Source organism: Myxine glutinosa, chromosome 8 (genome assembly GCF_964187855.1).
Source record: "Myxine glutinosa chromosome 8, kmMyxGlut1.1, whole genome shotgun sequence".
NCBI classification, from domain to species: domain Eukaryota; kingdom Metazoa; phylum Chordata; class Myxini; order Myxiniformes; family Myxinidae; genus Myxine; species Myxine glutinosa.
The window spans coordinates 107,522,091-107,549,083 of NC_136268.1; the positions used below are offsets into that span (position 1 = coordinate 107,522,091).

Here is a 26,993-nt window from a genome sequence, read left to right on the forward strand (position 1 = left end):
GAGCCTCGATTCAGTACACACAAAAAAAAAAGAAGAAGGTCAACACGATCAGACCTGAGGAGTAATTTCTCTGTCATCGATGGACGGGAGTTTGGAGGATGGTGGCGGGGCATGGTGGCGGGCAGGCAATAGTGACGGGGAACGGTGGTGGGGGATGGTTTATGCCCGCAAAAAATGCAAATAGCCAGGGCGCAGGGGCTGCAAATGTAGAAGCAGGTCACATTTTGTAAACCGCAAATGGGCTGGTTCCGCAAGTCTGCAAATGTCGAGGTCTACGTTTTTTTTTAGTCCATCCAGTCTGTGGAGAGTTTGGTTCTTCTCGTTTTACAGTTTTCGAGTGTGGCCTTGTTTTGTCGTAGATGGTCAAATATTGTTCCTTGGCATCCTCTTTTACATGCCTCCTGTAAAAGGCCTCGAGGCATCGTTGTTGTGTTAGGTACCGTTACATCATTTCTGTGCTGATTCCTGTCAGAAGTCTGTAGGTTGTTGGTAGACATGTTAATGGTCTATACTTGTGAGGTCGTTGGGTTTCTTCAGATTTTGTGCTGAGGACGGTGTTACCCTCTGTGAGTCATTTATCCATTACCTCCTCCATTTGGATAAGTTTGTTAAATGGATAAGAGCATCTAGTTGCTTCAGCCAAAAATTCGGAATTCCATCTGGGCTCGGGCTTTTAAAGTTCGGCATTTTGCAAGAAAGTTTTTTTCCTCTTCTTCTTCAATCATCACTGGGGGCATTTCTTCAGATGTCGCTTTTTTCGGACAGTGTTTTTGATGGCCACATCTTCCCCACTCTTTTCCAAGTTTCAGATCCAGTCCACCACCTTGTTATGTTCTATTGGTTCTTCATAGATTTCTTTCGAAAACTTTTCAAGTCTTTCCTTCTTGGGGGGACTTGTTACATCTTGCCTTTGCTTTCTTAGTTTGTGGTAGAATCTTCTGAGGTTGTTTTCAAGCAACTTTTTTTAATCCCTTGTTAACTTTGTCAGCGTTTTTTAAAATCTTCCTTGCTATCATTTCGTTGAAATGCAGAAACGTGTCGATGCAAAAAGCACAGCGCATGCACTATAGGCCTGGTTTGGATTCATACATCATTTCGAAAGTACTGCATTCCAAGGATTCATCGATCAATAATCTTTGTTATTGAATCAAAATGGATCATTTGGACCATTGAACCTGTGGCACAAATTAATTCAGGGTCGTCAGTTGGACTTCTGGGATGATGTCAAGATCAGGATGCAACATCATTCTCACATGGGCAAAGAAAGTTGTTGTTTTTTTGCAACACCCACAATATGTGAATTTTTTTTCGACTTTTAATTTCAGATGAAAATGAGTATCATGTCCTTTGGCTTGGAGGAGCTTTGGGAATCTGCTTGCTGTTGCTGTGCTTACTTGCTGGATGGTTTATCTGGAAGAGGGTTAAAGGTAAGAGAAGCCCAGTTTTACAATCTGGTTTGGTTTGTTTTGAGTCATCTCTCGCACCCCACACACTCAAACCCTCAACTGCACACACACATACACTCAAAATTCCTCACCCCACTCACCAAAGCCTCACCTTGCCCCCCACAAAGACCCACTCCTCTTCTTGCACCCTCCCAACACCCCCCCCCCCCATCCCCATCTCTAACCTTCTGGACCTCAAACATATGAGATCTCCACTCTCACCTGACAGATCTCTCAAGCCAGGCCACCGCCAATACACCAGACATCATCTGTTTAACACAATCCTTCATCCCACAGGATGTCGCTGTTACGGAGTCCTCTACAATCTCCTGGTCTTGGTAACCTCCGAACCCCGAGAGGAACCCCGGCAGAAAAATATGTTACCCTGTGTTGAAAACAATAGTGAAACCACACCAATGATTATAAATGAACAAAATTGTATTAGAAATCACACACAGGAATAACGGGATAACAGATGGCCATTAAGAGTGCACTCTATATATATCTTATATAAAGTCAAGTGACTCACTGCTCTGCCAGCAAATGAACGGACACTCCTCAATGTCTCTATGACTTTTCCCAAGGCAAATGGGAGTCGCTCCAGCGGTCGATGGAACGAAATCCGGTCGAAGCCCGAATCTCGCTCTCCGGTCGATATCCGAAGCGTGTACAGTGGGCAAGGGTGCTCTTCCCGCCAAACTGTACAACGGCACCCTCCAGAGGCGCACCTTCACCGCTCCCTCAGCAAGCCGCAACGTAATTGGAGATGAAGCGGTCACACCCACTCATCCCCGACAGACGGTAGGATGTTGGGGGTGAAGATGACACGAAGCAAACTTTCACAGGTGTCCAACGCACGGGGTGCAAGATGGCCGACGGCTCTGGCTTGAGCCGATGCGACGAGGCAAGGATTCGTCGGAATCTCAGCGCCCCAAATCTGTCTACGCAGATTTCTCCACTCCAGCGAATATTCTTATCGCCGGATGTCCCTTCCAGGAACTCAAAATCCCCTCGCGGCTGTCGGTAAACCTGTTCGTTATGGAGCGCTGACGTCACGTGTCCTCTCCAACTTGGTTCGCGCTGCTTCTTCCTCTTCACCTCATTGTCTTCTCCTTCAGTTTCCTGTTTCACTTACAGTTATCCTTTTTAACTTTTGATAACCGTTCGTGAATAATAAACCTTGTGAAACAAATAATAATACATTATATCAGAAACATGTCCAGTGGGTGAAAACCACCCCAGCGGAAGTGACGAATCCGTAACAGTCGCCTACTCCTTCATGTCTCTCCCTAATTATTGTCTCTTTCGATTTGATGGGCCTGAACTACGCCCCGGCAGCAGATTTGCCCTTTACATCAATAATTCAATTTCTCACTGCCCTTGTAATGATTCAAACCTCCAAAACCTCAGGAGTACCTCTGGCTGTGACATGCCCTCCGCTCGCACCTCTTGTTCATCTGTGAATTATACCATCCTCCTAAATGTGATGAGTACATCCACATCTCACTCTCTCTCAGATAACATGGACAACGTTTTCACCACTCATCCCAGCTTCCTCATATGTGGTGATTTAAATTAAACTCCCCCACTCTCTTCAATCCCACTCCTCCCTCCAGGTCTTTAAAACAGCTGTTCACCACCATCTCTTATCTTCCCCCATCCAAAACCTTGATCTTTTCTACCCCCGCTAATTCACCCCAGATCCACTTTTTTGAAATTCCAACTCCAAGCCCTCTCCCTCCCACAGTTCTCTCGATGTCCCTGCTCTCAAATGTTGTGTTTGTGTCCTTCCCCCTCTCTCCCCATCTAGTCTAACGCTCCCCTTATTTTGTGTTTTATGTGTCGGTTTGACTTTTTGTGTGATTAATGTTAGCTCTTTCACGAGCCTCGATCTTGTATACAAAAAAAAACAACTTGTCACCATGCAACTTGTCTGGGTGTTGTTGCCTCTCTCACCAGTCATGGCACCTCAGCAAAAGACTTCTGTGCCTCAATGGCACTGACTGAACCTTTCAACCCGGATTTCTCCCAATGGAAATCTTCCCTTCTGAACTTGGTGATGACACAAATTTCCCGCAAACGTCGCCTGCTCTTCCTCTGCTCCAATTGGTTCAACTGATCATGTGCTTGTGAAAGTCACCATCTCTCTGACTATTCTCAGAGACCTGCCTCAGCGCTGGTGAGTCTGGCATTTCATCCATCAGAATGACAGGGACTGCAAGCAGCCATGTCTCCTCAGGATTGGTCTCTCACATTTACTGTCCCTGATATTAACTCAGCCTGGGAATTCTTCCACAGAAACCTGCTCCCTCTCATGTACAAATTCATCAAATCTTGTTTTCAATCCTCCTACCCTTCCTCCAGACCATGGTACACTGAATCATGTGGTGAGGCAGTTGCTCTGCAACAAATTGCCTTCTCTTCCTGGAACACTCATTCAGACCGAAGGCAATCTCAGTCGATTCCAAAAAGTCCGCAACAAGTGTGTGTCCACTCTCAGGAGAGCTAGAAAACATCATCTATCCAACCTCATGAAAGAACTTCCAAACTTGTCTCCCTCCTCTTTGTTCAGCTGGTCAATCAGTCGTTTCTTTATTCTCCATGAGTGGATGTTCAAACCGATGTGGACTGGAAGAGGATGATCCCGCTTTTAAGAATGTTGACGCTTATTCTCCTTTTGTAACCTCTTCTTATAGTTGATGAAGCCTGGTGTTGGCTTCGCGGTTTGGGTGCTGACTTGGGATCCTCGGATCCTGAGTGTGGATCTCTGTGCATCATTGAATTAACACCAGGTGTTAGGCAACACCACTCAGGCCCATTTTAAGTATTATCAACACGAGCATCTTGAGACTATTCGACAAAGATTTGTTTTGACAGTTTGTTGTGTCATACACTGAAAACTTGAAAGCCTCAACTTCAAACAGTTATGTTCAGATTATTTTGCAATGTTGGCAGGTTCTGCAGGATTATCTGCAGGCCTTCAGGTTTGTAATCCTGAACCAAACAAACTATCATTTTACATTGTTTGCATCAACAGAAACGGATCATTTGTGCAATTTGACTGCTCTTGGATTCCACATTTCTGGAAATATTCAAGCAAGTCATTTTTGTTGGTGGAGATATCCAAAACAAGTCCCTTTAGGTTTAGGTGTTCTTCATAAGCTCTATGAACATCAGCAAAATTGAAAATATAGTTTCCCTCCTTAATGGAATTTCCATTTCTGTCCCACCTTCGGAAAAACTCTGAGCCTTGGCAATTTTCTCATCTCTCTCTATGACGACAAATAGGTGATTGTTTTCTCTTGGATATCTTTGATATCGGTTGCGGTACTTTGTCCAGCATTTCAATTGGTATTTGGCCTCTGTAGCCACATGATCACTAAAAATTTTCAGTTGGATTATCACAAATTTTGGCAAGTAATCCAACATGTCAGTGGCCATTTCCTTCAGAGACATCTGCATCGAGAGTAGTGGATTCATGAAGTCTTTCATCACTCTCTTCCTCACTTTAGATACACAGGTTCTTGGTCAATGAAGACACTTGCCGCTTTGGGTGATACTGATCATCAGATTCTGCTGATTCCTTTTGTGTTTTTGCTTTAACAGGGACCAACATTGAATTGTTTAATTTCTGGTGACCTAATTTATGCCACAAGGCCTTATTGCCCAGGAGAACTTTTGCTGTTACTTTCACCGGTAAATATTCCATCATTGTGAATTCATCAACATTTTTGAAGAACTTGATGTAAACATCCACATGATCTCTAACACGACTGTGGAGGCCTTCAGATGCCTTCTTCTGACAATCAATATTGGCAGCCATGTTGACTTATACATGAAAGCAGAAGATGGTACACATGAAAAATTATACATGAAATCATCAAGCACTTTGGTGTTTGGAAGAGTAGAAGATGTCGAGAAATGTGCTCTGTATGGCAGCCATTTTGAAATTCACGAGGAGTTTTGTGTCAGCAATTTGATTAGAAAAAATATTCTGTCATTCAAAATGTTATGTACGTTAAAAACATTAATATCGGCATTTACATGTGGGTCTGTAAATATAACAACATGGCATGCATATATGTACTCGTATATACTGTCGCGCAACTCCGATTAACACCAGAGTTGCGGAGGCCGATTACGAGGCTTTAACTCCCGAGGCGAAAACTCAATAGCGGATTCCAAAACCAAAGCGCGCAGGATGGAGGGGAACGACGAGAGCCCCGCAGCCTTATCTATTAAAATCAAACAGGAAACTGCGTTCAGGTATATACAGAAAATAATACAACGATTTATTAATGAAAAGCAAGGACAGAAAAATACGCACCGGTAATTAACTATTCTAAATCGGGATCCCGCACTCCAGACCTCAAATACAAAACGGGGGATTATGAATTAACAAAGAAACACGTCTTTTGTGTCAAAATGTATGCGGATGCGGCTTATCTGTCTCGTCGTCTTCTTCTCGGTCTGGACGAATCCTCCGTCCGCCTCGCACGCTCCGCTAGGCCCGAGGCAACGCCCTCGCCGCTGCACCCGAGGTCCCGCTCCAAGCTCCGAAGCACCGCGAGATCCGTGCACCAATCCCCAAAACACCACGAGGTCCCACAGCAGGACAGCGAGCTCCACCCAGGCTACACCTCAGCCCAACTCGGGTCGGGGTCTGAACTGCGCTGCCAGGAATCCAACTGCTTGTCAAGGCGTCCGGTGCTCACTCTCAACTCAACTCAACTTGGTTCAGCGCACCTCCGAATTGCACTGCCGAAAATGGCGTCCGACCCTCGATAATATCTCCGGCCGATGACGTCACATTGGCGCACTGCTCTGCCAATCAGAGCCTCCCACGACTCGCCGGCTCATCCAGGGGTACGCCTACTGCACCACTGCCGCTCCCGTCCCCGACTCCGTGGTCACCGCACATGCTATGCAAAGTGGGTAGGCCTTTCGGAGGTGTTAATGGTGGCGGCCAATTGTGGCGGAGTTCCAGCCCGATTTCTTCCTCAGTCATGTCAGGGGGGAGGGCGTCATTTATTGTTGTACTAAGGGTCCTAACTAATGTTTATGTGGTTTGCAGTGCCATAATGGACAAAGGTTTGACTACTAGGTGAGACATACAAGGGCTATACTCATTATTCCCAAACTAACTATCACCTGAATCTCCTGGTAGATTCACAATCATACATCTTACTATCACCTGAATCTCCTGGTAGATTCACAATCATACATCTTATCCCGACAAACGCCTAAACATGAAGAACTTATTACAGGTAGATTCCCTATCGCTACAGTCGAATACCTACCTATACAGATCTACCTGGCTCTAGATATTGCGTTACCCCCAGACATAACACAGCCCCCACCTGGAACCATAGCTCCTGCTAGGTTCACTGCAGGCGCTACCATTCCAGCCTTAAAACTTACTGTCTCACACTTACTTAGCCTATGAAACAAATCAGGAGGGCTGTGGGAAGTGAGGCGGACTACCTACCTACACTTCCTTAACATGCTAAACCCCTTAACCATCATGCAATCAAATATTTACAATGGTCTTCATTGCTCCTGCGGAGGGAGGAAACAAACAACACGCAACCCTAACTTAACCACAAACTTAGCCACTTACTCCGAAAATTCCAAAACTCTACAAAACATTTTTACATACCCCGGTCGACAGACCGCGTCCCCCAGTGGATGCCATAAGACACAACCTTACCTGCGGGGCCATCCCCAATGCACCCCCTAAATTTCCACGGGCCCTGTCCAGATGTTGCAGGTGAGTGACATGTGTTACGTGGTCCCCTCGGTGACTACCTGGTCTCGGTGACCCCCGGACCGTGAGAGGACCTTCGCCAGAAAGTAGTATTATATATATGCGCTTTCGCAACGCAATCCCTATGAATTCCACCCAAGAGAAACTGATGTTCAATGATATATTTCCAGGGTGAGGATATCATACCATTTCAATGATACAATCACGGATATTCCCCGAGCAATCAACAACAAACAACCATCAACAATTCCCAATCCACAATCAATTCCCTATATGATTAAGATGGCCATCTTATATATGTGTGTCCCCTTCTGTACTCACGACCCCCTTTTGGTCTCTGCCCCTCACAATGTCTCTGGGCCCCTCCTGACCAAGATGCTGGTCGGCGTCGCCGCACTCGGGCGGTTGAACGAACCCCGGGTGGACGTGTTTCCACCGGGCAGGTATCGTACCAGGCACCGCGGCTGCAGCCCCTCGTGGCCACGCGCAGCGGGTACGGTAAAGCAAGCCAAAAGCCCCACGCCGCTTGCAAGGCGTGTTAGGCCCCAACGTGCGCCCCGTACGCGTCTGTTTAGACGGTGCCGCGAACGGTGCCAGACGTGGGGTCGATGCACGGCCCCACGTCAACTTGACGTCTCCACCGGGTAGGTACACGTCCCGGTAACTCCTCTCGCCGGACGGGCTTCGGAACGCCGCTTTTCCACGCGGCCCAAGGTCGATCCCACCTTTCGTCGGAGCGGGGCGAGGAAGAAGAATACTCGTCGCTTTTCTTCCTCGTGTCTTTTCTTCTTCCGTTTCCGGTCACTTCCGTTTCCGGACACTTTTTCAGAAGGGCTCCTGACCCTCCAACCACAACAACCCTTAATCTACTTCACATGGATAAGCAAAGACCTGAATGGTAATTCACATACATTCACATAAATATGTAACACATGGCTCGGTGGATTTCGCCCACATTCATTCAACACAAACCCCTTATCCACGCATTCTCAATCCATAAATCATCACTACATTTCAAAAATCAACAAAGCACTTACTTCAATACCACCCCCCCCCCCCCCCCCCCCGGCAGGAGCATGGCATTGATGTTATATCATGTGTGCATTCCTCAACAAGGCAGCGGGGAGGTACCGCACAAAAAGATGGTGGGGGCGCTTCAGGCTGTGGTGCACGCAGTCCCAAAAACAAGTCAACCGACTTACAAGTTCATTGCCCCCCCCCCCCCTTTACCTCTTGGCCCATGGCAGCCCAACAGCCCCTTTCCGCCGTTACCTCGCCGGTGAGGGTCTCCACACACACCAGGCTCCTCCACGGCCTACTGCTTCAGCGCAGCAACATGGGTCACCGGGGGACTTCCTCACCCAGCGGCGCCCAACCAGACCCTCCACCGACGAGCTCCAATTTCCAGTTACCACCGGCTGCCAGGGGTAATTGCCGCAGAGGGGGGCCGCAGGCATCGCTCCTCAGAGCTTGATCCGTACCTGCGGACACACACACCTTCCCCACCCACAAGACCCCAAAACACACTTCCTCCCCCGCTGCCATTCAATTCTCCACACAACTCAGCACAATTCAGCACAATTCCATAGATGGTGTAAACGGTGTTACAAAGCTTGCCCATGGCCTGCTACATATGAGATCCCATTCACAGTTCAAATCATTGAATCATTACACATTTCCATAAGCACATTTCCATTTCCAAAACACATTTCAAAACTCAATAATCACCACTCGCTCATATTTCTCCAACCTCACGACCACATAGAAACACATCACCTCAACACATAAACACACGCCACCCACAAGACACTGTGTGGCCCCCATTCCATCCCCTCACCAGCCATGTCATCACTCTCACCCACCTCCCAACTCCAAATTACACGTCCCCAAAATTTCCAAGCAAGTCCTGGAGCCTGGGACGGTACGCCTCAAAACACTCACCTCAAGTGCAGGTAGTTGCAGGTTGGTCGGGTCCAAGAGTGTCATCCACCACACCTAATTTCCCCCTCACCCTTCCAATCCACCCCGGAGCCTCCCAACCCATGTAGGAGCTCAATCTATCCCCGTGAACTATCTGTGGAAGGGTATGCGGGCCCATCTGAATTTTGAACACCACATCAGTCACCTGCCGAAGCACCACCCCGGGGCCCTTCCAAGCTAAGGTGCGTTTTGGGCACACCCCCTTCCTTGTCCGGGGCTAGTAGAGCCAAACAAGGTCTCCGGGAAGGAACTGAGGTGTGTGTGCCCGAGTGTCATACCGCGTTTTCATATGCGCAGAAGCCAAGCCAATTTGCTTCCTCGCAAACTCATGAGCCTTTTCCATGCTCGCTTTCAAATTGGTTGCATAGCTTTCCACAGTTGGCTCACCCGGTTCCCCTGGTGACGGTCCCATCAACAAATCTGTGGGGACTCGCATCTCCCTACCGAACATCAACAAGGCGGGGGTGCACCGAGTCGTCGCATGCTGGGCGGTCCGGTATGCCATCAATATAAAGGGGAGGTGCTCGTCCCAATCCTGTTGGTTTTCAGATGTAAAGAGGGCCAATTGTGTCAACAGTGTCCGGTTGAACCTCTCTACCATCCCATCCGATTGAGGCCTAAGGGGGGTCCGGGTCTTGTGAATTTGGAGGAGCTTGCACACCGACCGCAGGAGGGCGGATTCAAAGTTCCGGCCCTGGTCGGTGTGTAGCTCCCTTGGAACTATCTCCCGATAGCCAAATCGGGAGAAGAATCACTCAACTAGAACTTGAGCTACCAGCCGGGCTTCCTGGTTGGGCAATGGGTAGGCTTCTGGCCACTTGGTGAAGTAGTCCATTGCCACCATAATGTACTGATTCCCTCGGCGGGTGGCTGGCAGGGGCCCCACCACATCCACTGCCACCCGCTTGAGTGGTGCTTCAACATTGTACACCTGGAGCGGGGCCTTGCGCGCACGTGGGCGTCCCTTCTTACCGCAGCAGAGGTCGCAGGATCTCACCCAATTTTGAATGTCTCTGCCCGAATTCACCCAGTAGAACCTCTGCCGCAATTTGGACAAAGTTTTAGCCATGCCCAAATGTCCCATTGTCCTAGTCCCATGCACGTGCCCCATAACCACTTCCTTCAATTTGTTTGGTACAATTATCAACCAGGAAGCTACATCGCCCGTTGGTGTCACCCACTTTCTGAACAAATAGCCATCTTCAACCCCAACATCTGCCACTGTGCCCAATAGGCCTTTACCTGGGCCCCGTGTGGAGCAATCTCCTTCCAAGAAGGTCTTTCGTCCTCCTCTAGCCAATGAAAAAGGGGCCCCAAAACAGGATCCTCCCTTTGACTCTCTCGCCAATTCGCATCGCCCAATTCAGGTGGGGGTTGTGGCAAAGTTCGCCTGGTCACTCTCACTGCATATAGGCATGCATCAATTTGGTCCTGCCCAATTGGATCCTTGGCTTCTTGTCTATCACAAAATTTGCACTGTGCCTCCCAACAGGGGCACCGAGAGAGAGCGTCTGCATTGGAATGTGCTTTGCCGGGCCGATGTTGCACAGTGAAATTATACTGCTGCAGCCTCTCAAGCCACCTTGCAATTTGTCCCTCTGGCTCTTTGAACCGAAGAAGCCATTGCAAGGAGGCATGATCCACTCGGATCACAAACTCCCTCCCATAAAGGTAAGGGTGAAAGTGTCCAACTGCAGACAGGGCCAATAGTTCTTTGCGGGTAACGCAATAATTTCGTTCGGGCCTCGAAAGTGCCCGACTGTAATACGCAATAACCCTCTCGACACCCTGTTGCATTTGTGACAACACAGCTCCCAATCCTTCCTGGCTCGCATCTGTGTCCAGGATGTAATTGCCATCATTCGTCGGGTATGCCAAAACTGGGGCCTCCACCAGACGTTGTTTTAAGTGACTGAATGCCTCGATGCAGCTCGCTGACCATATAAATCGGGCTCCTTTCTCTGTCAATTTGTGCAAGAGTCTTGCAATTTCTGCGAAATTTGCCACAAAACTCCTGTAGTAAGGGCAGAGGCCAAAAATCCTCTGACCTCCCTTACATTTTTGGGGGCGGGCCACTCTTTTACTGATTTTACTTTTCCAGGGTCAGTGGTCACGCAGCTCTCGCTAATCACGTGACCCAGGTAAGTCACCTCTCTCCTGAAAATTTCGCACTTGCCCGGATTAAATTTCAACCCAGCACCCCTTAACCTCTCAAATACCTCTGACAATTTTTAGCAGCCTCTTCAAATGTGGGAGCGTGGACCAATACGTCATCCAGATGGACAAGGCAAGTCTGCCATGGTAAGCCATTTAAAACACGTTCCATCAGACGCTCAAACGTGGTAGGGGCATTGCACAATCCAAAAGGCATGACTACAAACTGCCAGAGCCTTTGCTGTGGTGAACGCTGTTTTCTCTCTCGCCACTTTATCCATCTCCACCTGCCAATAACCACTCTTTGAATCCAATGTAGAAAACCATTTTGAGCCTGAAACGGCATCGAGGGTGTCATCAATCATTGGCAGGGGATACGAGTCTTTGAGTGTCACGTGATTGAGCTGGCGATAGTCCACACAGAACCGAGTACTCCCATCCTTCTTTTTCACCAGCACAATGGGTCACACCCAAGGACTCACCGAGGGCTCGATAAGTCCGGCTCTTTCCATTTTGCTCACCTGTTCTTCTGCCTCCTCTTTCTTAGCGAAAGGGAGCCGCCTTGGTAGTTGGCGAACAGGCTGAGCCTCGCCAGTACTAATTTGGTGCCTGACAAGACTCGTGCGTCCAACATCCTCGGGGGAGAGAGAAAAAACATCCAAGTTCTTACCAACCCAATTGTGCAATGTCTCTACCTGCTCTGATGTTAGGCCCTCTTCAGAGCGTGTCATCATGTCCCGCACTCCCACTGGCCAATCACATTTCCCCTAATTTTCCCCTCTTTCCGGCTGTACTGGCAAGCATTGTGGATCCACTTCCTCCAGTGACCTCTACTCCACTACTGCATTTGGTTATGATGGCTCCGCCCCTTACAGTGCGGGGGCTATCGGACAAGTTGAGCAGCCTAACTGCCAACATAGGCACACGGGTGTCCATGAGGGTGCGACCCACCATCAATCCCTCGGTCCCCTGCGAGGACCACGACTCCACTAGCCCCAGCTGGCCAATGGGTTGAGCACCTGCTGCTAACTCCGTCGTCACCACTCTCTCGGACCTGGGAGGGACGGTCACAGTGCGTGGCACCTCCAGCCACGTCCCCTGCACCCTTCGTCATCCCCCAGTCCCACTAACTGCATCCTCTCAGTGCCCAACCACATGTGACCACGCCCAAGGTCTAGTTGGCAGTCATGTTCCACCAGGAATCTCAGTCCCAACAGACACTGATCACACACCCCCACCACCCACGCAACCACGCTGACCTCCAGACCACCCAACTCCATCCTCACCACTCCGCGTCCCAATATTGGCGCCGTTGCCCCTGTAGCCAGTTGAAAGCTGCATCTTTCTACCCTATCAATTTTGTCCCAGCCTCCAACACTCTGGTCTAGCACATTCGGATTGATAATGGTGTCACTGGCTCCAGTGTCCAACACAGCCTCAAAAAATTCTCCCTCAATTTTGCATCTAACCCTTAGATTACCCATGCCAATTTGTCCGCAATTCACTACTTTCACCAAAGGAGGGCGCTTCTCCACACACTTGCCAGCCGAGCATGGCCCCATATGCTTGGCTCATTCTAGTTTCCTGCACACTCTATTGCTATCGGCCCAGGCCGAGGTGGTGGTCCTCTGTCTGGCGCCTGTGGACCTACTGGGGGCCCCCTCCTTTCTGGGCTGCGAAGCCTGTCAGGAGGTGGGGGCCCATATGGTTGCCAACAATTCCTCTGACTGTGCTCTCTTCTCCCAGATCTAAAACAAGTCCCCAAGAACAGACCCCTCCGGTACCCAGGCGGAGCACCCCTTTCTCCCAGCCCAGCCCAATAAAAATCAGGCTGTCCTGATGGCAAACCTGGACCAAACTGCCGTGACTCGCTCCCTGCAAATTTGCCCCCGGTCAAATTTGTCAGCTGGCAGCTGATTCCCCTCAACATTCGTCCTATGTCACCCTCTGGCTTTTCCTGATCCCGCACCTCGGCCTGCCGTACCGTCACAGGTGCCCTCTCCGATGCGCGGTTAGACCTCCTCAGAAAGGTCAGTCTTGCCGCGCATTCCGCCGCCCGGTGCACCGTGGGTGGGTCCTGTAATTCCACCAACATCCGGACCTCGGGATCAGGAAGAGCAGCCATAAATTTTTATATCGCCAGCTTGTCCCACGCCTGTGCTGGTAGGTCTCTGTATGCTATCCTCATCGATTGGTATATATCCTGGGCCAGCTCCTGCAACGTCTCATTAGGCCTTTGCCTGCGATGCAGCAGCTGTGCCCTGACCAGGTCGCACCTTGCACCTGTCCCGTACCTGTTATTCAAGGCCTCACAGATGGCCTTGCTGGTCAATATTCCCTCTGGGACAACGTTTAACACGTCTGCAGCTGACCCCCGCAGTGTCGTCACCAGATTCCCCATGCGCTCCCGCTCTCCCCAACCATTGAGCTGAGACACGCACTCAAATTGTGTCAGGAAAGCCTCGAGGCTCCCTGATCCATCAAAATGTACGAGGGGAATTGTTTTTCCAGAGACTCTATTCCCCGATTCCTCTCTGTCCAAATCCAGTCCAGGGCCAAAACACCCCCCCAACTGGGTATTCAGTTTCGGAGCCTCTGGTGTCTCAATGTGGCTCGTGGTGAGGGTCTCCTGGGTCACCTTAATCTGATCCTGAAGATGTTTAACAGACCGACTCACCTCTTCCCTTAGGCTTTCTTGGACCTGAAGAACCTCCGCCTTGATGGTATTGTCCCAGGTCTCCAGTCGCTCCTGCACCATATCACTCACCCTTTCATTATCCATTTGCGGCCCCCGCTCCTGCTCTGTTATGCGGGTTTCCAACCCTTTTACCTCCTTGGCCAATTCGCCCCCTTGTTGTTTGAGCAGTCCCCATTCCTCTCTTTGTTGTTGCATTCTGGCATCCACCCGGCCCCGATAGCCTTCCAGGTCTCCATTTGCTTTATCAATTCGGGCATTTGAGGCACCAATCCGACCCTCCCATGCTTCCTCCAGTCGGACAGCCTTGGTCACGCCCTCCTCTATTTTTGACACCAATTCTGTCCGTATCGATTCACTTATCACCCCTATGGCTTTTTCCATCTCCCCCATTCTATTTCCTACTTTACCCTCCAATTTCCCGTCTGCCCGTAATTTGGTTTTGCACCCTCCCTTCTATGCCATCAATTCGTTCCCCCAGCTGCTGTGCCATTTCTCCAATTTTTCCTTCCAATTTTTCAGCCTTTCCTTCATTTGTTCATTCATTTGTTCATTCATTTGTTCATTCATTCCTTTCATTTTTTTCTCCAATCCCTCAATTTTGCTGTCCATCCCTTCGATCTGTTCTTTCAAACCCTCCTTTAATCTATCCATTTGCCCCTCCATGTTTTTGGTCTGGGCATTAATTTTGTTCTCCAATTGCTCGTTCTGAGCATTCATTTCCCCTTTTAATTCATTAATTCGGTCACTCATTTCCTTCATACCTTCCCTACATTCATTCCCCTGGGACTCCATTTTGTTTTTCATTTCTCCCATCTCCTTACTCAATCCCCAATTTGATTTCCCATCCCTTCAATTTTATTACTCTGAGCATCCATTTTATTTTCCAACCCACTTTTCATTTCTCCCATTTCATTACTCATTTTGTTTTCCAGCCCTCCAATTTGATTTCCCAATCGCTCCATAATTTGCATTAAGGCCTGGGTGTCTATGGGTGCCGTCCCACTTGTTCCCGGCTCCCCGGTAGGGGAGGGGGATAATTTGGTGCTCAGGACGGGGGAGGTTCCAAGACTCACTTCTAATTCCTCTTTTTCCGGCTCACTCCCTTCGCTGATGGAAGCCTCGCTACGCACCTCCATTTCGTCGACCTCCGACATCCGCTTTTCGGAAGGTCGTTCCCCGCGCGCGTATTTATTCCAATTCCAAAAAAACACAATTTAAATTTGACGAAGACGCGATATTGCGCTCCGTATATCCAATTGACGATTATATTTCTCCACCTCGCCTATAAAAATTTTGCTTTCGAACGTCGGGTGCAATGTACGCCCGACCGCGGACAAAAAAAAATTTGTCCGACGGGTTTGAATCCCACTTCTTACACCAAATGTCGCGCAACTCCGATTAACACCAGAGTTGCGGAGGCCGATTACGAGGCTTTAACTCCTGAGGCGAAAAATCAATAGCGGATTCCAAAACCAAAGCCCACAGGATGGAGGGGAACGACGAGAGCCCCGCAGCCTTATCTATTAAAATCAAACAGGAAACTGCATTCAGGTATATACAGAAAATAATACAACGATTTATTAATGAAAAGCAAGGACAGGAAAATACGCGCCGGTAATGAACTATTCTAAATCGGGATCCCGCACTCCAGACCTCAAATACAAAACGGGCGATTATGAATTAACAAAGAAACACGTCTTTTGTGTCAAAATGTACACGGATGCGGCTTATCTGTCTTGTCATCTTCTTCCCGGCCTGGAAGAATCCTCCATCCGCCTCGCACGCCCCGATAGGCCCGAGCCAACGCCCTCGCCGCTGCACCCGAGGTCCCGCTCCAAGCTCCGAAGCACCGCGAGATCCGTGCACCAATCTCCAAAACACCACGAGGTCCCACAGCAGGACAGCGAGCTCCACCCAGACTACACCTCAGCCCAACTCGGGTCGGAGTCTCTGAACTCCGCTGCCAGGAATCCAACTGCTTGCCAAGGCGTCCGGGTCTCAGTCTCAACTCAACTCAACTTGGTTCAGTGCACCACCGAACTGCACTGCCGAAAATGGCGTCCGACCCTCAATAATACCTCCGGCCGATGACGTCACATTGGCGCACTGCTCTGCCAATCAGAGCCTCCCACGACTCGCCGGCTCATCCAGGGGCACGTCCACTGCACCACTGCCGCTCCCGTCCCCGACTCAGTGATCACCGCACGTGCTATGCGAGGTGGGTAGGCCTTTCGGAGGTGTAAATGGTGGCGGCCAATTGTGGCGGTGTTCGAGCCCGATTTCTTCCTCAGTCATGTCAGGGGGGAGGGCGTCATTTAGTGTTGTACTAAAGGTCATAACTAATGTTTATGTGGTTTGCAGTGCCATAATGGACAAAGGTTTGACTACTAGGTGAGACATACAAGGGCTATACTCATTATTCCTGAACTAACTATCACCCGAATATCCTGGTAGATTCACATTCATATATCTTATCCCGACAAACGCCTAAACATGAAGAACTTATTACAGGTAGATTCCCTATCGCGACAGTCGAATACCTACCTATACAGATCTACCTGGCTCTAGATATTGCGTTACCCCCAGTCATAACAATACTTAGAGAGGACTTGTTGGATTTTATCTTAAGTGTGATGACATCCTAATATCATCTTTGTCTTCTTGCTCATCGAATATATTTTTTTCATTAAAAACACTGACAAGCAAAATCATAATTTTCACATTTTAAATCATACATGTTCACCTCAGAAAACTGCTCGTCATAATTTTAGATATTTTCAATGTAAATCTGGAGTGATGACGTTATTAATGTTATTCATGTTAGTAATGAAAAATGCTTGTCATAATTTTTGATATTTTCAATGTAAATCTGGAGTGATGCAGTTATTAATGTTATTCATGTTAGTAATGAAAATGCTCGTCATAATTTCAGATATTTTCAATGTAAATCTGGAGTGATGACGTTATTAATGTTATTCATGTTAGTAATGAAAAATGCTCGTCATAATGTTAAATATTTTCAATGTAAATCTGGAGTAATGACATTTAAATGTTATTCATATTAGTGATGTTATTTTCCTTTTTCTTTCCTTTTTTTCAGTAATGACATCAAACTTTTTTTCCCAGCTGAGGATTTTTGGAAATATGATCCCACATGATGTTTTTGTGAAAAGATGGCACTTTTTTTTCCAACAGGTCATGACTATTTCACTCTCAGCCACCTCACTAATTACTGCCTTTTCTTCCAGGTGTGAGAGGGAATACAAATGGAATTCCAAATCGCAATCATGGGGCGAATCCCCCAAATCTGGTAATTATGAAATGATTCCAATAGTTTTCCATTCCAAATATGATTCTTAATATTCATCTATTCATCTAAAATAATAAAAGGCAATGTGTGTCTCCCCCATAACTCTAAAACCATGAACCCTCGTGATCCCAAACCTTGCATGCATATGAAGGGAACACCATTGGAGTGCATGAATGAAATCTGCGTGTTTTCATAAATATAAAGACCAATTTTGAAGAGAAATAACAGCTTAACTTCATGAAAGGGTTTATCCCTGGTCAGGTCAACATCACTTCACAAGGGTCTTGGCAGCCATTTTGTTTCAGCCTATTCAAATGTGCCTTGCCTTTCAACACGATCTACTCTCACAGACTAATTAAAGTATTGTTATGTTTGTGGGGCGTAGGCAATACCTTAGCCCAGGTAGAATTGTATAGGTAGTGTGCTCCGACTGTCGTGAAGAAGAAAAAACCCCATGTAATAAGTAGCAAATTTGTGTAGACCGTATGTCGTGGAAGAGCGTGTCTTCATTTCCATCACGAGGGGTGGGGTATGTTAATTAGCGAGGGATTATGGGTAATTAATCCCCTGTATGTAATGACCTCTGTTTTTTTTCCTCTGTTCCTTATGACACCAGAAGCACACACACATAGTAATAAATCGCCCATTTATGACACAAAATAAAAACCAACCGAAAACAGGACATGGAGCACTACCGTGGATAACATCGACCTGGTGAGCACAAAGGCACAAAAGGTCTGTGAGGCCACACCCCGAAGAGCAGTGATTGGTCCGGGATTGATTGGCGCAAGGACTGCAAAGATGGGACTATGGGATTGGTGGAGAAGGCACGGATGACGTAGAGCCTCAAGTATAAAAGAACACTCTGGCCGACATTTCTTCCTCTTGAGCAAGGGACATTCCTTGAGACACCACAATATTTTCCTCTCTCATCTTCTTCGTCTTCTCGAGTGCTGGCTTTGATGACTAACAGTCGTGTCCTGACATTTTTCTCTTGGCCTCTTCTTTTCTTTGTCTTCTCGTGGCTGGCTCTGATCTTCTGGCTTTGGCGGTGAACGGTCACGATTTGACATCTTGCTCTGCTTCGGGTGTTCACGGCGAGCGGTCGGAGTTCGTGGCTTTCTTGCACTGGGAAACGTGGGTGTTGGTGTTGGTGGGCGAGACCATGAGGGCAAGCGTGGTTGGAAGAGTGAGCTGCGCCAAGGTCGTTCCCGTGCACAGACTTCATGCCAATCAGCGCATTTTCGTGTGCAAGGACGCGGGGCCCGGGACGATTCCTGACGAGATTCAAGAGCCGATAGAGCTAAGTGCCACAAATCACACATTTATTTTCCATTTACTTTTCCCATCCTTTGTATTTGAATGTGTTTGGTTCAAAAAATTTTGGTTCCAAATGCTGGGCGCAATTTTCACCCAGCATTTGGAACCAACATTTTTAACGATTGTTTTTCTCTCATCGAAGGGGAGGCGATTGAGTACCAGGGTGTCCAAATTCTATAGTTATTGGTGTACGAAGTGCAACATCGTGTTTTTCCAAAAATTTTAATAGATTTTTTTTCTGAGGTAAAAATACACACGTGGGAGAACTGCTTTCTCACCGCGGATGGAGGAAGCGAGTGAGATGGCCAAGCAGGTTGGGGATTCCGAATAGTATGGAAGTAAGCCGGAAAAAGAGGGATGAGATGCCAGCAAAATTTTCTAAAAGGAAATTTAAATTTAAATGGGAAATTGGTTCGGCATAGCCTTGGACGGAATTGGTCCCCGGGCTGCGGAATTCGGACCAGGAAAGGTCATTGGGGTCGGCCTCATGGGAAATTGCCCCACTTGGAAATTGGGATGTGCCAGCACAGCTGGGGGGCTGTGCTGGCAGGATTTGGCCTGGGGGTCCGACCATGTGTGTCGTGGTACGGCCTGGGCCCCACGGGGTGTGTGGTGGAGTGTGGCATCCCTTGTCCATTGGGGCGCTGCCCGAGCGACTGTCTCGAGCCGGCAGGGTCACTAGACCCTGGTGGGCGTTAAGACCTCTGGGGGTCCAAGGTGGTTTCTCACAGGTACCTGGGATGGTGTATTATGAGGACCACTATGGGGAGGTGTTGTGGGTCGCGCTTTGGTGGCGGCACCACGGACGGCCAATAAGGGCCTGATGTGGTGACCGCCCGGGCATGCGGCCTGACAGCCTCTCTCTGAGACTCTGGGACAACCGACATGTGGTGACCTGCCCTGCTGTGCTGGTCTACGGACACGGTTCGAACCGCATGGACAGGAATGATATAGCCCACCGGACAACCATTGGGGCATCTGTGGAACATGATGGTGTGAGCATGATTTTCCACAGATGTCATGTTGTGATTTGTGGACTCTCGGCTTGGGAAGAGAGCCATGGAATTGATTTAATCGGGACATTTTGAACAAGCCGAGCATACGGGGCCGTGCTCGGCTGGAAAGGGTATGGAGAAGCACTCTTATTTGGTGAAGATAGTGATATGTGGAAAAATTGGCACGGGTAATCTGAGGTTTAGATGCAAATTTAAGGGTGAATTTTGTGAGGCCATGGTGGACACTGCACAGTGACACCATTATTGATCCAGGTGTGTTCGACCAAAGTGTTGGAGGCTGGGAGAAAAAAATGGATGGACAAGTAGGACAAGTCGGACATTTCTTCAAAAAAGCCGGCTTTTTATTTGTACATTTTAAATATGTGTCGGTTGATTTAATTATTGCAGGGTCGAAGACGTCGGGTGGACCCATGCAGGTAAGCGCTCACAGCTTCTCCCCCACTTGCTCTCCACGCATATAACGAAGGTCCGCCATTGAATTGAACGCCTCGGAGTTTAAGCTTGTTTGGTCATCTGTGTCGCCCTGCGGTGTTCACTTCAGGGTAGTCACACGACAGTATATAATCGAGATCTGTGTTCGGGTTTGAGGATCGGATCTCGAGGACTAAATAAGTGCTGATATCTGGAGTGAAACCTGTAAATTTTAAGAAATCCAACAACTCGGACCAGGAGGACTTGACACAACACTGATGGACACATTTTCTGCCTATCTTGTGGGATTGTGAGTTGGACAGGCGACCGCGACGGTTGGGGAAGGCTGTTTGAAGGCTTGGAGTGGGAAGAGGATTGGCACCTTCGTGTTCAGAGGTTGTAGGTGGGCCTTGGTTCTTGTGGTTTGTGAGCGGGGTGGGGGGAGTTGAGGACTTGAAGTCACATTTTATACTCCGTGGAATTTCCACGGGTTCCTGCTACTTGGATTTATAATTGTGTATTTCAATGTTTCTCCCTCTATCGTGCTTGTACTAACGAGATAATTCACAACTCGATCACAGATCACCTTCCCAGCCATGCGTTGACTACTCCAAATATACATGATTAAGTTTGCTCTGTACAAATGATGAGAAAACCTTCCTGATATTGATTGTCTTTTGCTTCATAATTCACAGCATTTGTGTGAAGATGGAACAGAACAAGACATGACGTACATGCGCCTGAAAAAGTCTCATTCGGAGGGTGATTATGAATGTCTCAAAGTGAACTCAACCAGCACCTAGATATCTCACCAATCAATGCAATCAAAGTTCTCTGCCACAGGCAATGATGTGGAGAGCACTGCGAAAAGCCAGGGAAACTCAAACTCACGGTCTGAATGTTTGTTTTAATATCCGTTTAATCATGTTAAAGTTACACACAGGATGGGATACAACTGGAGATACAACCTCAAACCTTGTTACACACAGGATGGGATACAACTGGAGATACAACCTCAAACCTTGTTACACACAGGACAGTATACACCTGGAGATGCAACCTCAAACCTTGTTACACACAGGACAGTATACACCTGGAGATACAACATCAAAGCTTGTTACACACATGACAGTATACACCTGGAGAAACAACCTCAAACCTTGTTACACACAGGACAGTATACACCTGGAGATACAACCTCAAACCTTGTTACACACATGACAGTATACACCTGGAGATACAACATCAAACCTTGTTACACACAGGACAGTATACACCTGGAGATACAACCTCAAACCTTGTTACACACATGACAGTATACACCTGGAGAAACAACATCAAACCTTGTTACACACAGGACAGTATACACCTGGAGAAACAACCTCAAACCTTGTTACACACAGGACAGTATACACCTGGAGATACAACCTCAAACCTTGTTACACACAGGACAGTATACACCTGGAGATACAACCTCAAACCTTGTTACACACATGACAGTATACACCTGGAGATACAACATCAAACCTTGTTACACACAGGACAGTATACACCTGGAGATACAACCTCAAACCTTGTTACACACAGGACAGTATACACCTGGAGATACAACATCAAACCTTGTCACACACAGGACAGTATACACCTGGAGATACAACATCAAACCTTGTCACACACAGTACAGTATACACCTGGAGATACAACATCAAACCTTGTCACACACAGGACAGTATACACCTGGAGATACAACCTCAAACCTTGTTTTGTCAGTGACCAATTTTAAAATGGCAGTATCTACCTGACTAACTTTTATGACTTGTACACGTTTGGTATGCCAGAATGAACGTCTCTTACAGTATACACCTGTTTTATTGTGTAACCACAACTAACAATGTAATCACATTGATCACGGTAACCACATTTATCAGGGTAACCACATTTATCAGGGTAACCACATTTATCAGGGTAACCACATTTATCAGAGAGTAATGCTGTGATGGACGATCAACACATCTTGACCCTGTCACTGTCTGGTATGGTAATGCTGTGGTGGACGATCAACACATCTTGACCCTGTCACTGTCTGGTATGGTAATGCTGTGATGGACGATCAACACATCTTGACTCTATCACTGTCTGGTATGGTAATGCTGTGATGGACAATCAACACATCTTGACTCCATCACTGTCTGGTATGGTAATGCTGTGATGGACAATCAACACATCTTGACTCTATCACTGTCTGGTATGGTAATGCTGTGATGGACAATCAACACATCTTGACTCTATCACTGTCTGGTATGGTAATGCTGTGATGGACAATCAACACATCTTGACTCTATCACTGTCTGGTATGGTAATGATGTGGTTTATTTGATTTACTTGTACTTGCATTTATTTTTCTATAAGTTATCAATGTTAAGAACCTTTTTTTATTTCTTTCTGGAACCAAGATTAAAACAAATTTCATTGTATATTTTAAACATATGACAATAAAATTGATTTGATTTGATTTGAACATGGAAAAATAAAACATACAACACTGCAGTAATTATTCAATCAATTTTCTGCCTCCGATTGATACCCATGTTAATACCTGTTAACACTCCGCATGTTAACACATTGTTAATACATGTTAACACTGCCAATGCTAATGCATTGTTAATACATGTAACACTCCCCATATCAACACATTGTTAATACATGTTAACACTGCCAATGCTAATGCATTGTTAATACATGTAACACTCCCCATATCAACACATTGTTAATACATGTTAACACTGCCAATGCTAATGCATTGTTATTACATGTAACACTCCCCATATCAACACATTGTTAATACATGTTAACACTGCCAATGCTAATGCATTGTTAATACATGTAACACTCCCCATATCAACACATTGTTAATACATGTTAACACTGCCAATGCTAACACATTGTTAATACATGTTAACACTCCCCATGTCAACACATTGTTGATACATGTTAACACTGCCAATGCTAATGCATTGTTAATACATGTTAACACTCCGCATGGCGGCGGCCATCTTGGATTTTGACGTGGCGACCCAATTTTCAATAGCTTTCCTCCTTATGCGTAGATACACCCACACACCAGATTTGAAGTTAGTAGTTCGTTTATTTTTCAAGATCTTTCGCTCACAAGGTTCAGACATACATGGCGGCGGCCATCTTGGATTTTGCCGTGGGTTGCACCCACACACCAAATTCGAATTCGGTCCTTCGCTTGTGCCCCCATTCCACTTATGCCGATTGGCCCCGATTAGCCCCGATCTCCAGGTCGGGAGCGATCGGGACACTTTGGGAAAAAACTGGTCATCTACGCTGTATCTACGTCCTAAGTACGCTCCGATTACGATCACTACGCTGTAACCACGCTCATCGTGGGTAGATCGGGTCCCTGAAGACCCGATCGAAGCCGTTTAGAGCCGCTGTGTTCCCGCTTCGTGTACGCTGTAACCACGCTGCATTCGCGATTGCCGCCGCTCTGACACGATGCATTCCCGATCGCCGCCGATCTAAAACTGATCCAACGCCGATGCTGCCGATCTATTGCCGTTTCAACTACGTCATTCCCGACCAAACCGATCTAACTACGCTCTATTCCCGTCTTTAAGCCGACTAAAAAGCAGATTTCAGGTCCCGATCCGTATAAATAGGGCCCGATTTGCTTGCCGATCATCAGTATCGTCGAAGACAGCCATGGATCAACATCAGAGAAATGGCCGTCTGCAGCTCGCTCTACTTCTCCAACAATATGCAATTAATGAAAGAAGAGCTGCTCAAGTGAGAAGAAGAATGAGAAGAAGAAGAAGAGCCCCTCAGTTCTGGGTCCGGCCATGGTTGACAGAAGAAAGAAGATTGCAGTTTGGGCACTACGACCGCTTGATGAATGAACTGAGGCTGGAGGACATCAACTCTTTCCAGAACTTTGTGAGGATGCCACCTGCTCTCTTTGATGAAATCCTCCACAGAATCACCCCCAGGATTGAGAAAGAAGATACCAGGCTGAGAAAGGCCCTACAACCTGGAATGAAGCTCGCCATCACCCTGAGGCATCTTGCTACAGGAGACCTCTACCCAACTCTCTCCTACGACTTCAGGGTCATCAGAAACACCATCGTCAAGTTCATTCCGGAGGTGTGTCAAGCCATCGTTGCAGAGTTCAAAGACGAAATGGTGAAGTGCCCTACCACCCCAGAAGAATGGACAGAAGTCGCTGATGATTTCGAAAGTAAATGGAACATCCCTCATGTGCTCGGAGCTCTTGATGGCAAACACGTCGCCCTCAGATGCGCACCCAACTCAGGCAGCCTCTACCACAACTACAAGGGCTTCTTCTCGATCGTGTTGATGGCACTGGTGGACGCCAACAAAAAGTTATTGTGGGTGGATGTTGGTGGAATGGGACACATGTCAGATGCTCAGATTTTCAATGCTTCGGAGCTCAAAGAGTGCATAGAGAATGAAACCATTGGATTCCCCGACCCCCTGGCCATGCGGAACGATGATGAAGAGATGCCATTCTTCATCCTTGGAGATGATGCCTTTGCTCTCCGCACCTACTTGATGAAACCCTATGCCAGACGTGGACTCTCTCCTGAACAACTCGTCTACAACTACCGCATCTCAAGGGGTCGACGAGTGGTGGAGAACGCCTTTGGCATCTTGGCAAACCGTTGGCAATGCTTGCTCAAGACACTACAACAGTATCCTGAGGTGGCGCGTGACCTGGTCGAAACTGCTATCTGTCTGCACAACATGCTCCGCATCCGGTTCCCAGGTATTCAGCATGCCGAGGTGGACCAGGAGGATTATCGACACAACATCATCCCTGGTGAATGGAGAGATCAAGCCAACATGTTAGAGGTGGAGCAGGCAGTTCGAGGTAACAGGGACAGTGTAGAGGCCAAGCGTCAGAGGGAGGTACTGAGACTCTATTTTAACAGCCCTGCTGGTGCAGTTCCATGGCAGGAGAGGATGGTGAGACATCATTAGAGACACTATGGGAAGGAGTTGAAAGACATTTTGGAGGACATTGTTGTATTGTTATGTATTGCATTGATAATGATTTCTATTGATATTCATGTGACAATAAACATTATGAAACTTGATATTCAATGTTTGCCTTGTGTTGGTTGGAAAGGGAGAAGTTATTATTGCTGGGTTGAGGGGATGAAAATGCATTGCAAAATGAAAGGTCTTCAAAATAAAAGCTAAAAATTTGACAAGTTTTTGCTGGGTAGAGGGGATCAAAGTTTGCATTCACTTAATTAAAAGGTCATAAAATTAAAAGCGGTAAAATTGATCATTAATAATATTTGTTTAACTTGTACCGCTTTTAATTTTAGACCATGGGGTTATTGGGCAATGCAATTTGGCTCATGCAGTTATCAATTCCACTTAACAACGTCGACAAAAATTGTCGTGTCGAAATACTTGATCGGGTGAGGCTGATGCAATGCGGACCGATTTGTATGCAGCGGCTTTGATCGGCATTGGAGCGGGACGGATAGGTAACGATCGTCGTCGAAACGGCACAACATAATCCTCCCGCTGCAACGACGCTGTAATCACGATCAAGCCGTTCTAACTACGATCAAGTCGTCCTAACTACGATCATTCCGACGGACTACGTTGCATTCACGCTGTAATCACGATCAAGCCGTTCTAACTACGATCAAGCCGTCCTAACTACGATCATTCCGACGGACTACGTTGCATTCACGCTGTAATCACGATCAAGCCGTTCTAACTACGATCATTCCGACGGACTACGTTGCATTCACGCTGTAATCACGATCAAGCCGTTCTAACTACGATCAAGCCGTTCTAACTACGATCATTCCGACGGACTACGTTGCATTCACGCTGTAATCACGATCAAGCCGTTCTAACTACGATCAAGCCGTTCTAACTACGATCATTCCGATGGACTACGTTGCATTCACGCTGTAATCACGATCAAGCCGTTCTAACTACGATCAAGCCGTTCTAACTACGATCATTCCGATGGACTACGTTGCATTCACGCTGTAATCACGATCAAGCCGTTCTAACTACGATCAAGCCGTTCTAACTACGATCATTCCGACGGACTACGTTGCATTCACGCTGTAATCACGATCAGTCCCGCTATTTCAGATCGGGATGGAAATTTTAAACATGTTTAAAAAATCGCCCCGATCTATTTTTTTGTCCCGATCGACAAAGATCGAAGACGTTCCGTTTACGATCATGCCGATTGATCCCGTTCCAAATAGGATCGTTCCCGTTGTGCAGATCGGGGTCGATCGGCATAAGTGGAATGGGGGTATTACGCACGTACGCACGGACGGCCGCACACACGGACGGAAGGGAAAACCATAGTCCTCCTTTCGCTCCGCGGTGCGACGGGGGACAAAAAAACTTTTGTCTGTTACGGAGGTAAATGTCGATGTCCTTTATTAATACGAGTATGCTGATTCCAAATCTGAAGTCAGAATCGACTCGCCACGTGAGGATTTTTGTTACAGAAAAATGTCATTTTTCAGGAATTGTTTATTTTTTAAATCAAGCACTTTGCACAATTTATAAACACATCGCATGATGTGCAGTACATGTTAACCATACACTGAAGAACATTGAACAACATAAACACATTGTATAAACTATAAAGTGTAGAATGACTGTTTAGAAATGCTTCTGCGCTTGTGACGAGCAGTGGTTTGTCTCTGAAGAAACCAGCAGAAGTCAGTCCCTCATGTTGGGGTTGAAAGGTTCCTGATAGTGCGTCTCCATTGTGCTGACGTATTGGTGGAACCTCTCACCGTGCTCATCGCTCACAGCACCAAGGTCGGCTGGGAAGAAATCCAAGTGTGAATGA

At 47.3% G+C, this 26,993-nt stretch overlaps 1 protein-coding gene across 1 annotated transcript in view; it reads left to right on the forward strand.

The window, feature by feature from the left end:
- LOC144893313 (contactin-4-like) overlaps window positions 1–22,648 on the forward strand; it is a 129,980-nt gene extending 107,332 nt beyond the window's left edge. The window contains exons 6-8 of the mRNA XM_078783654.1: window positions 1,326–1,427; window positions 17,293–17,354; window positions 20,797–22,648. Coding sequence (XP_078639780.1) covers window positions 1,326–1,427; window positions 17,293–17,354; window positions 20,797–20,904 — 272 coding nt within the window. The 3' untranslated portion in view covers window positions 20,905–22,648. The remainder of the gene's footprint in view (window positions 1–1,325; window positions 1,428–17,292; window positions 17,355–20,796) is intronic.
- The last annotated feature ends 4,345 nt before the right edge of the window (window positions 22,649–26,993 follow it).